Source organism: Pituophis catenifer, unplaced genomic scaffold (genome assembly GCF_029215685.1).
Source record: "Pituophis catenifer annectens isolate HBS135680 unplaced genomic scaffold, rPitCat1.0.hap2 SCAF_6, whole genome shotgun sequence".
In the NCBI taxonomy this organism is placed as follows: domain Eukaryota; kingdom Metazoa; phylum Chordata; class Lepidosauria; order Squamata; family Colubridae; genus Pituophis; species Pituophis catenifer.
In genome coordinates, this window is record NW_027256886.1 from 24625185 (window position 1) to 24639394 (window position 14210).

General features: G+C 37.5%; 1 protein-coding gene across 1 annotated transcript in view; it reads right to left on the minus strand.

Moving 5' to 3' along the window:
• The window catches only part of MED12L (mediator complex subunit 12L), a 187307-nt gene that overhangs the window by 151564 nt on the left and 21533 nt on the right, over positions 1 to 14210 (minus strand). Inside the window, exons 5-9 of the mRNA XM_070944975.1 lie at positions 10027 to 10196; positions 6785 to 6895; positions 5160 to 5429; positions 3420 to 3569; positions 1562 to 1661 (exon numbers count right to left, since the gene is read on the minus strand). Of these exons, the coding sequence (XP_070801076.1) occupies positions 1562 to 1661; positions 3420 to 3569; positions 5160 to 5429; positions 6785 to 6895; positions 10027 to 10196 (801 nt within the window). The remainder of the gene's footprint in view (positions 1 to 1561; positions 1662 to 3419; positions 3570 to 5159; positions 5430 to 6784; positions 6896 to 10026; positions 10197 to 14210) is intronic.

Consider the following 14210-nt stretch of genomic DNA (forward strand, 5'->3'; position numbering starts at 1 on the left):
GAAAGATTTTTTGCTATTTTCAAATTATATATGTAAAAGGCTCGACTGTGAAATGTGGAACAAAAATCTCTTGCGAAAACGCATAAAACTACCGGAACAATAGAACAAAATGAATCCTTCAAATAGTTGGCCTGCTTACCAGAGGAAACCATAACTTTTCAAAGGAAGAAAAAGAACGATAAACTGATACGTTCCCAGACTTCTCTCCTCTTTTTTCCTTAGGGACAGGCTGTGATTCTTGGGATCTCAGGAGTACAAAAGTACATGCAGCTTCTTACTTACATCAAAACAATCCTTCCAAAAATAGCCTGGTCATAGTGTTCCAAAAAGAATTCCAAAATATGACAAAATAGTCAATAAGCATAATTTTTGAAATATAGAGGCAAGACCAGATGTTCACAATCTTTTTTCCTTTTCTTTCTTTCACTGATTTTTCAACACACACATAAGCAAAAATTACCACTTTTAAGTATCACTTTTAAAGCAAACCCCACCCCAAAAAAAGAAAAAAAAAAAAGAAAGATGGCCTTGAGTGAAGCTCTACTCCTAGGGAGTGTGTGTGTGTGTATGTGTGTGTGTGTGTGTGTACGTACATATGTACACGGATGCAGTTTTGGCAATAGTGCAGAAGTATTTCCATCGCCTTGTTCTGAGATGTTCTGGAAGTTTTCTTTCAACTTCCAAGCGTATCCCATAGCTCTGGAGTTTTCCTGTGTTCACAAGAAGTTTCTAACCAGAGCCATCTTAGCTTCCAAACTCAGACAAAGAGCAGCAGCCACTTCTTGAGAACACCATACAAATTAGCACTGTTATTTTCCTCTTGGCAATGTGTTGCCAAGTAGTGGGGGGAAAATATTTGGATTATATTGATGAATTGTCATACTAATGATCATTTTTGCACAAATAAATAATAGTCTAATAAACTTAAGTATTGATTCTAATTATTCAAGGCTAGAATAGTTGGAATCAGCATCTAGACCATTATAGTGTAATATTCAGATTCATGGAAATATCACCATAAATAATTTCAATCCACACGTATACTATGCCACACACTGTGTAGAACGTCTCAAGTTCTCAAGTTGGGAAGAACTTGATGCGGATGAAAGCCAACTTAAGCTAAAGAACTGGCAGCTGTTGATTTCATGTTGTTGTGTATATAATACACAACAGTAACTGTATTTATTTCTACTATTGCAATCATGGCTTATCTTTATTTATTTATTAGAAAATTTATTTGTCACCCATCTAGTATCCAATGACTCGGCATCTTTAGGTGGGGTTGTTTCAAACCCATGATAACATTTTGGATAAATTTTAAAAACTGACATAAAAGTAGCAACAAATATTTTTGAACATACTCCTTCCAGATCAGTTCATCTTCTACATTCTAAGTAGACAATACCAATATATTTAGAATAAGGCTTTAATCCAAGACTGAAAAGCAATAAATGGTAACTAAAATGCAGTTATCACTTGGTTTTAAAAATCAATTGATTTCTCTGGATGAAATACAAGTCCATAAAGCTTCATGGCTTTTACAATCCATTTTGGTGTCTACCTGCAGTTGATTCTTGGCACTTGTCAAATGACCACCGTACTTCAACAGCACGTCCCCTTTGTTTTATCTGCTGTTCTACTTCAAAAATCTTTGCACGAACCTGTAAAGAAAGCAACAATTATATAATATATAATGCATAATGTACTACATAACACATACATTTTAGTGCTGGCTTTGCCAGAGCATGAGGATATATATTTGAAAAATAAATGAGCATGGATGAATCACAGGAAAACAGGAACGCGACATACTCTTGTAAGTTACAACAAAAATAGCCTTTTGATCTGAAAAATCTTAACATTCATCTTTCTAAAAGTTTGAATTAAATTTGTTAGCATTTGAAAATGCTGTAAAGGAACAAAGGAAATTATTTTCAACAGTTCAGAGAAAGAATGTATTCCCTGAATTCTGCTCAGAATTATGGACAAGATACTATTTATGTAGACAGAGCAGGATTAACCATCTCAATACTCCATACAACTGCTCAATGTTTAAATCGTTTGACATATACACTATTGTGCAATTATTACAATATTGCTGAAAATCACATAAAATAAAAATCAAAACACTATGACTTGAAAGTTTGTATATTTTTTTGATATTTGAATATGAATATTATTCATTGACTACATTTATATTCTGCCTATTCTCTAGGAGTTCAAAGAGACATATATGATATCTATTCATTTATCCTCAAAATAGCCATCTTTTGAGATATGCTAAGTTGTACTATGAGCTCTAAATATTTATCTCAGTGTAACTATTAATGCACAACTAACTATTAATGTGGGAGCCAGTGAAATAATAAATGCTTTCAGCTTTGAGCAAGTAACCCAAATTTAAATCCTCATTCAAGCAAGAAGCTTGCTGAGGCCTTGAGTTCAGTCACTCACTCTAGCTGAAGTTTACCTCAAACAATTCATGTTAAGGAGCTAAAATTAGGGGAGACCCACATGTAAGTCACTTACATTGGCTAATTGACAGGCCTTCTTCATAATCTGCTGCAAAACTATGTTAACAATTCTTTTAACACTTTTTTCTATTTGAAGAACAAGTTAAATGTTAATTTTATTTTTTAAAAATAGCTAAAATGGTGCCAACAGATGTAAAAAATGGTAAGGTACTGGTGTCTAGCATATCATTCAATTTTTCAGTCTCCATAAATACTATTAAACAAGAGTTTGATGATGGTGGTGTTGATGTGATGGAGCTGCTACATTAAAATTGAATGAGCAAAAGTCCTTACTGCAGAAACAGCTTTAGGATAGCTGGGGTTTAGGCTACTGCCTTAATTAATAAATAAATAAATAACACGGAAGGTGATACCTTCAAAGATTGTTACATTCACTTTAATGGGGAATACTACTGCATTGATATTAAAGATAGTTCCTATCTCTTGCAAATGGTTCAGCTTATGTGTAGTGTTTATTATTTTACTTAAATTTATACAATTCTTGTCAATATTAAAAAGGAACCTGTATGGAACACTGGAACCATCTGACCAATCAAAGCCATTCCATTTGCAGTTGAGACTCAGGATGTATGTACAGCATTGGTGAAACGGTACCTTCACAGACTTGAAAGTTAAACATGTTTATATGGTGTATTCTTTTATATGAATATTCCAACATTCTCAGAAAGTTCATTTCTAACATGTTTATCACACTCTTTATTCTACCTTTCTACATTCTCATGAAGCAAACTCCTACCCATTCTTCCTATATAAATATATCAACTCTGCAATAGAGAAGCAGGAAAAGGTGATGCATGAGTGACAGCCACTAGCTGTAAAAGACAGAATTATGGGATTTTTCAGCAGAATGGAGTGTTCATGTTTTGAAATCCAAGTAAAAACTACCTGCTGATTGAATACAGAATTTCCTCCTGGCATTGGTAAGCTGGATGGAGAAACTTGAAGTAAATCCAAAGGTGAGCCAGGATTTATGTTTTTACTTTCATTTGTAGAATAATTCCAGACCAAGGCACTTGGGCAACAGAGAGTTATAGTCTGAAGTAGAAAATAGAAGAACTTAAATGATGTAATTAGATTATTCAATTTTATAGAAAGCAGCAAAAAAAAAAACTTTTTAGAAAAAAGGGTTTTGTTTTTTAAAAAGTGCACATAATTTGTTCAAAATGTCCTTATACCTATTTCATTATATTCATCAAAAAATAGACTGGTTTAACATCACTGCAATTCAAGAAATAATATGCATAACATATTTCAATTCAAAATACAAACGCGTAAAAGCTACTTTTAAAAATTAAACATTTGCTGTTCTGAATTCTCAAACTGAAACAAACCATCAGAATTGATTTTTAAAAATAAAATAGAAAGTATAAAAAGAAAACCATTATTTTCCCCACACACCCCAAAATACTAGAGATTCTGCTTGTTTTTGTAGACCACTTTTACTAGAGAACAAAAGTAAATGCTGAAGATGCTACATTAGAAAAAGTCACAGTGAATGGGCACAATACTAAGCCTTTTACTCCAATTTTATAGCTATGTGATTATTCTAGACCCGTAATGGCGAACCTATGGCACGGGTGCCACAAGTGGCACACAGAGCCATATTGGTGGGCACGCGAGTGTTGCCCTAGCTCAGCTCCAGCACGCATACGCACACCAGCCAATTGATTTCAGGCCTTCCAGTCCCACCGGAAGTCAGGAAACTGACTGTTTCTGGCCTCCGGAAGGCCTCTGGGGGGATGGGGAAGGCTGTTTTTGCCCTTCCCAGGCTCCTAGAAAGCCTCTGGAGCCTAGGGAGGGGAAAAAAACGAGCCTACCGGGCCATTGTGTGCCAAAAGCAGGGAGAAGTATGGGGGGGTCACGTGCACATGCGCGGGAGGGCGGGGCGCATTAAATTATGGATGTGGGCACACACACACATGACCCCTCCCGTGACCCCCACTTTTGGCACGCGACGGCAAAAAGGTTAGCCATCACTGTTCTAGACAGTCAGAAAAGAATGGCCTTTCTAGAAAATATCTTAGAAAGTAAGGAATAATCACCCAAATATTTGTCAGGAAAAATACTATTTTAATCCCAATCTCTTCCTGATTAAATTTCAAATTTATCTGAGATATTTTAAATGCATACATAATTGCTTGCTGTGAGTAGAGGGAGGGAGGGAGAGATAGAGAGAGATCTACAATGCAGTACTTATTCAACAGTAAGGTAAAAGGTAAATGTTCCCCTCACACATGTGCTAGTCATTCCCAACTCTAGGGGATGGCGCTCATCTCCGTTTCAAAGCCGAAGAGCCAGTGCTGTTCGAAGAAGTGTCCGTGGTCATGTGACCAGCATGACTAAACGCCAAAGGTGCACAGAACGCTGTTACCTTCCCACCAAAGGTGGTCCCTATTTTTCTACTTGCATTTTTTACATGCTTTCAAACTGCTAAGTTGGCAGCTAGCTGGGACAAGTAACAGGAGCTCATCCTGTTATGCAGCACTAGGGATTTGAACCACTGAACTGCTGACCATTTTGATCAACAAGCTCAGCATCTTAGCCACTGAGCTACTGTGTTGCTTATTCAACAGTAACATAGCCAATAAATGTTATTTCAGAATTTCCTCTCTGCTATGCACTTACCTGCAGCATACAGCTTAGGCCGTAGACAAGAGGGCGGTGTTGGGGGCAGGCAAGAAAATCTGAACAGGCGAGTTGGGCAGGATTGACTACAGTACCAGTTGTCGAAGAGCTGGGAGCTGCCAGAGGAGGATTATTTGGTCCAATAATAATATGAGGCGAGTGGGCAGCTATGAGGTTAGTATTGTCACTTATCAACAAAGAGACACGTCTGGCACAGAAGTAAGCAAGGCGACGCGACAGGTAGGCTGACTGAACAAACTCTTCAGAATACTGAAAGATATTAGTTTAAAAAAAATCATCATCAGAGTGTATATCAAAATTTCCCATTCAGTTGCTTGTACTTTCTTTAGCATCCCAACCATCCAAAGCAAAATCTTAAATTCTTCCAAGGACTTCCAGTCTCTCTCACACTAGGAAGCGTTTGGTGCAGTGGTGGGATTCAGCCAGTTCGCACCACTTCAGGAGAACCGGTTGTTAACTTTCTGAGCAGTTTGATGAATTGGTTGTTGGAAGAAATCATTAGGGCAGAGAACTGGTCGTTAAATTATTTGAATTCCACCACTGGTTTGGTGTATCAAGTCTACCGGACTTTTTTTTTCCCAATTACGACTTTTCAAATCCATCTCTCCTAAATCAGAATTGGCAAACACAGAACTTCCAGCACCTTTTATGTGATTCCCTAGGCCCACTTTTGACCCAGACCATTCCCACCATGGCCAGGCTCTGTTGTGTCTATTTCAGGGGTCTCCAACCTTGGCAATTTTAAGACTTGTGGACTTCAACTCCCAGAGTTGTGGGAGTTGAAGACTTCAACTCTAGGAGTTGAAGCCCACAAGTTTTAAAGTTGTGGTTGGAGACCCCTGGTGGAGTCCCCTGATCTATTTTGTGTGGTTTAGGGAAGAAAAGATCTGGTAGATGGAAGAGGTAGATGGAAACATTAACGCTCAAAAGAAGAAAAGCAAGATACTGACAGAATCAGTAGTGTGGTATGTAAACAAAAATAATAGGGTGAGTTCTAAAATAGACTTTTGAAATGTTAAAATAATATAAAATCAGGATTGGAATCTTTTCAGTCACTCTTATGATTTTCTATACGTATAAGATATTTTAAATGGGCTACAAGTTGGAAAAAAACCTCGTAAGATTTCCACATTCTTGCCTCACAATAAATCTCACAAGATCTATTGATGCAATTTGGGGGTCATTGCTAGTTCTCTGTCAAGCCTCTCGTAGATATGTGAACTGAGAGTGAATTTTTGCAGGCATGAATTTATTGTACCAAGTTCTCTGTACCAAGACTTATTAAGGTGAAAGTTAGTGCTGATACAACTTCAGAAATTGAATGACCTTTAGTCTAGAATCAACATATTTCCATGTATAGGAGTTTGAGACTTGAGTCTTTCTTCCACAACCTTACAACTGTTAATTGCTGAGAGGAGGCAGATATTTCAGTTGATAAACTGAAAGTTGGCAGTTATTCTTTCTTTATACCTGTTATTTGATTTCTTATCTGAATCAAACCTTACAACTATAAGCAACCTACACTTAGTTTAACTTACTGAATTCTGAAAACATCTCCTGTTTGAGTATTTTGGGACCGTGGCAAATTATATTAATCTTTGTACCTGCAGCATTAGTGGTAGGAGGAGTTTCAAAAGTTCGTCATCAGCTGGTCTTATTTTTTCCAAGACATCCAGGATCCACGTTAAATATTCATGTCTTTCAAGCATTCCTTCCTTAAGGAATTTTAGAAATATATGTAAAGAAATTCCCAAATCCCACAGAAAACAATTACATCACTGCTTCATTGCTTAAGATGCCAATTAAGAATAAATGCCACAAAATTTAATGTCATAAAACTGACATATAAACCATGTGAACATTTTTAATATATTACAAAACAATGTTAAAATTTAAAATTAATAGTTAAAAATTGTATACCGGTTACCTAAACATCTGAAATGACTGCACAGAATCATTATCATCCTCCAGTATCAATTTAATCCTTCCTGTGATGGTGCTTATGTAGCCAAAACCTTACCATTCACAAACAAGAATCAGAACAGCATGTAGATTTACTTCAGTGAAATGCAATGTTCAGAGATCAGCATTAAGCAAAACAACTAGATGGGAAAATGAATGAAACTGAGTGGTTGAACAAGGAAGAAATAGAAAAGGCAGAGGTTTTTATTTAAGAAGAGTAGAATGCTCTTGTAGCCTGATTTTTCAGACTACTTACTTACACTGAAAAATTATTTTACACACTTACAAGTATAAGTGTACAAGAGATGGTATTCAGCAGGTTCTGACCAGTTCTGGAGACCGGTAGCGGAAATTTTGAGTAGTTCGGAGAACCCGTAAATGCCATCTCTGACTGGCCCCGCCCCCATCTCTGCCTCTTGAGTCCCAGCTGATCAGGAGGAAATGGGGATTTTGCAGTAACATTCCCCTGGAGTGAGGAAGGAATGGAGATTTTACAATATCCTTTCCCTGGAGTGGGGTAGGAATGGAGATTTTACAGTATCCTTGCCCTGCCATGCCCACCAAGCCATGCCCATAGAACCAGAACTAAAAAATTTGAATCCTACCACTAAAGTGTACCTAATATGGAAAGGGCATACTAAATGGGAACAGAATGCTTCCTCTTTTGAGAGGAGGCAGAAAAGAATATAAGGAGAAGAAATACTACTGCAATGCTCTCTACATGTGGCTCCCCTTGGGGTGCACCAGGAGGCTCCAGCTGGTCCAGAATGCGGCTGTGTGGGGGATTATGGGAGCAACGGGGCGCTCCCATGTGACACCTCTCCTGCGCGAGTTGCACTGGCTCCCAGTGGTCTTCTGGGTGCACTTCAAGGTGTTGGTGACCACCTTTAAAGCGCTCCATGGCTTAGGGCCGAGGTATCTATGAGACCACCTTCTGCCGCAAATAGCCTCCCACTGGCCAGTACGCTCGCATAGAGAGGGCCTCCTCAGGGTGTCGTCCGCCAGACAGTGTCGGCTGGCGACCGCCAGGGGGAGAGCCTTCTCTGTGGTGGCACCCGCCCTCTGGAACAACCTCCCCCCCGAGATACGTACGATACCAGACCTCCGGACTTTTCGTCGGGCCCTGAAAACTTATTTATTTCACCTAGCCGGGCTGGCTTGATCCCACTGTTTTGGTTAAATTTAATTGATTTTAATTGGGTTGTTTTAAATTGCGGCCCAAAAATATTTAATTATTTTTAAACTGTTTTTAAATTTTGTACGTTCTGTTTTATTCTGGCTGTTCACCGCCCTGAGTCCTGCTGGAGAAGGGCGGTATACAAATCAAATCAAATCAAATCAAATCAAATCAAATCAAATAAATAAATAAATAAATAAATAAATAAATAAATAAATAAATAAATAAATAGACTAAAAGTTTGAAAATCTGAATAGAAGTCTTCTACTACAGCTTGATCTGTAGAACTACCAGTTGTAGTATATTTTAATTGTTCTGTCTTTGGCAAAGACTAAGTGTGTATCCAAAATATAGTTAATATATGCTAAACAAGCTCTATACTTCCTTTTTCGGGGAAGAATGTGAAAGGAAGGCATTATTGGATGATACAGGTACATCTTTTTCCAAGTGTACAAGGTTAATTTATTCTGAAACTAGTATAGTTTTCTTTTTCATTAAAGATTCACAGTTTTGGCATTTATGATGTTTTTAATACCATTACATATCAATTAACAGCATTTGTCCTTGCTTAACAACTCTAACTGGGACCAGAAGTCCTACCAGTAAGTGATGCAGTACTTAAATGAAACAACATGTGACCACACTGTTTAGTGACAGCACTTTTGGTGGTCTCAGTTGCAGTTGTTAGGCCAGGAACATGCCATGTTAGGGGAAGATGTCATGATTCTCCTGTCCTGCTGTGTTTATCTCCACTTAAACTCTCCCCACCCACCTATCTACCCCGCGACTCTGACTTTTGACTATCTTGCACTCCACTGCTCCTGCACCTCTGCCATTTCTGCCATCCCAGCTGTCTTCACAATCTTTCTTCTCCTATTGTTAAGGTGTGCCTAGCCAGACCTTTCATGAGTCAGCCAGGGGCAAGAGAGTTCAGGATGGTGAGGGTGCAGAATGGAGTGCAGGGTCGTAGGGATGGCAGAGGCCAGGTGCAGGGGAAGTAGAGTACAGGGCAGCCAACTGGGCAGAGATGGGTGGGAGATAAACGGGTAGGAGAATTTGAAGCACACATGAATGTAAATGCAGGTAGGCTGCCGAGCATCTGAATTCTAATCAGGAGAGCATTGCAATGGCCATAACTTTGAAGATAAGTTATAAATATTATTTGTTCAGCAGTATCATACATTTGAACAGTCACTGAGTGAAAGGTCATAAAGAGAGGACTACCTGATAAAAGCAGTACATTCATAAGCCGTTTCTTTGCAACTATTCAATTTTGAATCATCTGACTGATAATTCTTCATCAAATACGTTTAACATATTTTTTCACTATAATCTGACATTTCTTATAACTGCTTACATAAATATATGCAGATAAATAATTTGTGGTCAGGGCAGTGATTCTGATTGTTGCATGAGACGATGAATGACATACAGTAAATGCACATCTGTAATATTGCTGTTGCTACTGCTATTGTTATTTAGCATTACTTTAAATTCTACATTTCTTCACCCTGGATATTTCAGATGGTAACACAAAAGGACTATCTAGCTGGAAATAAGTCTGGCTTTAATTACTAGCTATTTAACATTTAATATAGCCTGACACTAAACACATTATGAGCAAGAAGACTGAAAACAAACTAGAATCATATTGTACTGCTTTGCAGAATTTTATCCTGCATCATTATAAAAAAAAAAAAAGGTTACCTGGAACATATAAAATGTCAACTTTTCATTATATTCCCACTGCTTCAGAGCTTGTTCCACTTCACGAGGCACAACTACAGAGTTTTTGCCTTGGCTTGTAGACATGTGATAAAATTCTGCAATCTTTACCAACTGTTCTCTTAGGTACCTGGTAGAGATTTGAGTCCATTCTATAGAGACACAAATTAAGTAATCGTTGACAATCGCTTTTCTTCAATGAGAAAACTGTGCCAAAAAAACTCAACACAATTTGATTTATATTCAGCTGAGCTGTCACAAACCCATAACCTTCAAAATAGTGATCCGTGGGAGAGCTACAAGAATCCAGTTTGAATGGCTTTTAGCATGACAGTCTCTTTATTACAATGCTTTCAAAGAATGCAAGCTTGTACCTGTAGTTTGCTAAAGGAAGTTTATTCTGCAAACGTCTTGTTTTCATGGATCACATTGATGTACAGTATTTTGAGCAAGGAGAAATGAATTGTAATTTGATATGAACCAGGTTTGAGAATTCATTTGAGAATAAAAATTATTCTTCAAGCATTTCTATGTAGTATCCAGAAGGATGGAGCTTTATGGCAGAAGCATATAATACTGAAACAAATTTCTTTTTGCCTTTGGAAACATTCAGAAAACTTGATTCTGGAAGTCTTTATTTAAGATCTATTAGGTTGCTGAACTGTGACACCTGACTGCCCTCATATCCTGGACATAAACTGTTTCAACTTCTACCCTCAAAATGACGCTATAGAACACTGCACACCAGAACAACTAGACACAATAACAGTTTTTTCCCGAATGCCATCACTCTGCTAAATAATTCCCTCAATACTGTCAAACTAGTTACTAAGTCTACATTACTGTTAATCTTCTCATTGTTCCTATCACCCATCTCCTTCCACTTATGACTGTACGACTGTAACTTTGTTGCTTGTATCCTTACGATTTATATTGATATTTTTTTCTGATTGCTTATTTGTACCCTATGACTATCATTAACTGTTGTACCCTATGATTCTTGATGAAGGTATCTTTTACACTGAGAGCATATGCACCAAGACAAATTCCTTGAGTGTCCAATCACACTTGACCAATAAAAAATTATATTCTATTGTACTCTATTCTACTCTACTCTATTCTATTCTATTCTATTTTCTTAGAAATTGACCTCTGGATTTTCTTAGGTTTCTGTAGCTGTTCGCTTTGCATCATTTTATGGCTAGTATCTGAGGTACAAAACTCGATGGCAGCAGAAAGACCCATATCATCTGTCACCATCTTTCCTGATATTTGTAATTCAGATCTGTTAACGCTTACCATGATGTGAGCTGATTTATTTTTTCTGGATTCGAATTATGCATTTGAGGGCAACTCAGTTTACAGTTTTAAGAAAAGGACAGCAACACTAGCAGCTTATTATTTGAAGATTCTATTTCACCCATTAACACTGTGCATTGTGATTGCTTAAATCCCAGTGATATGAACTCAGGTGACAAGAGATGTGGAACAATCCATTTTGCTATTCAAGAAAAACGTTCCACTCCCAATAATAGCTGCCATCCATTAAAAGAACTAATTATCCTGGTCTTCCTTATCTGTATGTCTGTCTTGCTGTATTTCTGAAATCACCTACACATTATGCACTATAAAAGGAGAATGCAGCTGAATAATGTTGAATCTTTTCCAAAATGCAGTTTTAATCCCCCAAACATATTTTAAACCAGAAGTACTCCTTTTATCTAATACATAACATGGAATTATATTTAAATACACAGTTTTGATTTAGTTTCATAGAGTTCAAAGCTATATGTTATTCATTAAAATGCATCTATAAATCTGGAGGAAGCCACGTCCATCTATAGTCTCTTGTAGTACCAAGAGCCTTGGTACTACAGTGGTTTAAAGCACCCTGTTATTAACACAGCTGCCTGCAATTTACTGCTGGTTCGAATCTCTCCAAGGCTCAAGGTTGACTCAGCCTTCCATCCTTTCTAAGGTAGGTTAAATGAGGACCCAGTTTGTGGGGGCAATAAGCTGACTTTGTATAAAATATACAAAAGTATGAAGGCTATTGCTGAGCACATTGTAAGCCGCCCTGAGTCTCCGGAGAAGGGCGGCATATAAATCAAATTAAAAAAAAATAAAATAAAATGGTAGCTGAACTGAAGATTTCTACAGTGTCAAATGCTTCAGAGATGGCTTTTAGTTCATTTTTCAACTATTTTGGCACAGCTTTTATTAGCTGAGGACCACACATCTGAGTAGTATATTGAGAGATACATACTCTTTAAATCCATGGGTAGAGTCAAAACAAACTCAAAATTAGTTTTATTTGCATAATTTAAGTGAAATTAAATATGCTTAAGATATTTGTCTCTGGATATATAGTTATTCATTTTTCCCTTCTGTAACATGAAAAGTAACAATTTGTAATAATCTTTTAAGAGTTTCTTGGCTATCTTCATCCCTTTGGGAGATGTTGGTTATGTCTTAGTGACTAAATTGCTTCCAATTCCTACAAGCCAAAAATTCATTTTTCAGGCTACATTTTCCATAAAAATGATATGCAAAAACAGTAAGTTTTACCCTTACATTTCTTTAGAGACGCAATGATTTATCTATTTATTTATTATTTGGACTTATATGCCGCCCTATCTCCGAAAGGAGTCAGGGCGGCTCACAACAATAAAACACACAAAGTTCCATTTTTAAAAAAATACCCAATAAAACTATAAAAACCATTAAAATCCCCTCTAAAACCCTTTCAGTCCAAGCCGGCCAGGCGGAATAGCCATGTTTTAGGGCCACGGCAGAAAGAGCGAAGGTCAGGGGTCACCCGGAGCCCCAGGGGGAGCTGATTCCACAGGGTAGGTGCGCCCACAGAGAACGCCCACTCCCTAGGGGTCACCAACCGACATTGTCTGGCCGACGGCACCCCAAGGAAGCCCTCCCTGTGGGAACACACCGGGCAATGGGGAGCTGTCGCTGGCTGCGAATGGTCTGCCAAATACCCCGGGCCTAAGCCATGATACATAGTTTCTTTATTCTTTCAAGAGATATTATAGAAATAAACTACTAGATCATTTCAATATTATGCCAGTAGATATTTCAGAATGGAATCCTCTATCACTATCAAAGATTTATGCAGTACTGTATTAATGTTAGAGAGAGAACATGCCAAAGGGAAAAATATTCAAATCAAACTGTCAACGTATCATCTTTACAGCAAAACTCTACTTCCTGCTGACTACTGATTGAGCCTTTCTATTTTCATAATCCATGCCTCTGAGATGCTCACTGAGATCAACATATTACAGAGTAGATATGAAACAATCCTAGATATAAAGTGATGCCTCTGGGCATTCAAGAAAATAAATTAGTCTTATTACTTCTACAGATCAGTCAATACAATATCTCTGAAATTTAGCGTGACAGCTATTAAAAAACTAGAATTCATTTTATTTGCTGTATCAATAAACATGCCACAGTACATTGTATGCTGACATTTTAGTTAGTGATGTAAGTATTAGATTTATTTACCTCACCAAAAATATCACTTGAAGCCAAGATTGCCAAACAGAGGCTGTCATACTTTGATCGTGTCATGAGAGTTGAGTCACTCGAAAAGTCAACCATGCTGGGAATGATCAGTAGAAAAAAGAGAAGGGGCCACCCATACCTGTTGGCTGGACAGTATAAAAGATGACACTGGGATAACCATGGTTGATCTGAAGGAGGCAGTTCAAGACAGAGGGGCCTGGGGAGTGTTGATCCATAGAGTGGCCAAGGGTCAGACACAACTGAATGACTGATGACGACGACATAAGTACTAGAAGATTCTCAGGTTTAGTTAACAAAACCTAAGGCACAATTTGGCTTCTTTTCAGCTTAGTTTGATGGATGTCATAATATTACGTGCAAAAGGGAATTACATTACATTACTCTTATCCAGTTGTTTTAGGAGCTAACATTCAATACATCTGGAGAACACAAGGTTGAAAAACTATTTACATATAATAAGTCATATTTTGCAAGGCAATTGTATTTGCTTATTGTAAACTAGCTTTATTTCCTTCCATTTTTACCCTATTTCCTTAATTTATCTGACTTATTTTTTACTACTTTCTTCCACACCAAAGCATATTCAGCCCAAAGGAAATAGCATGATGGGTATGTATTATCTA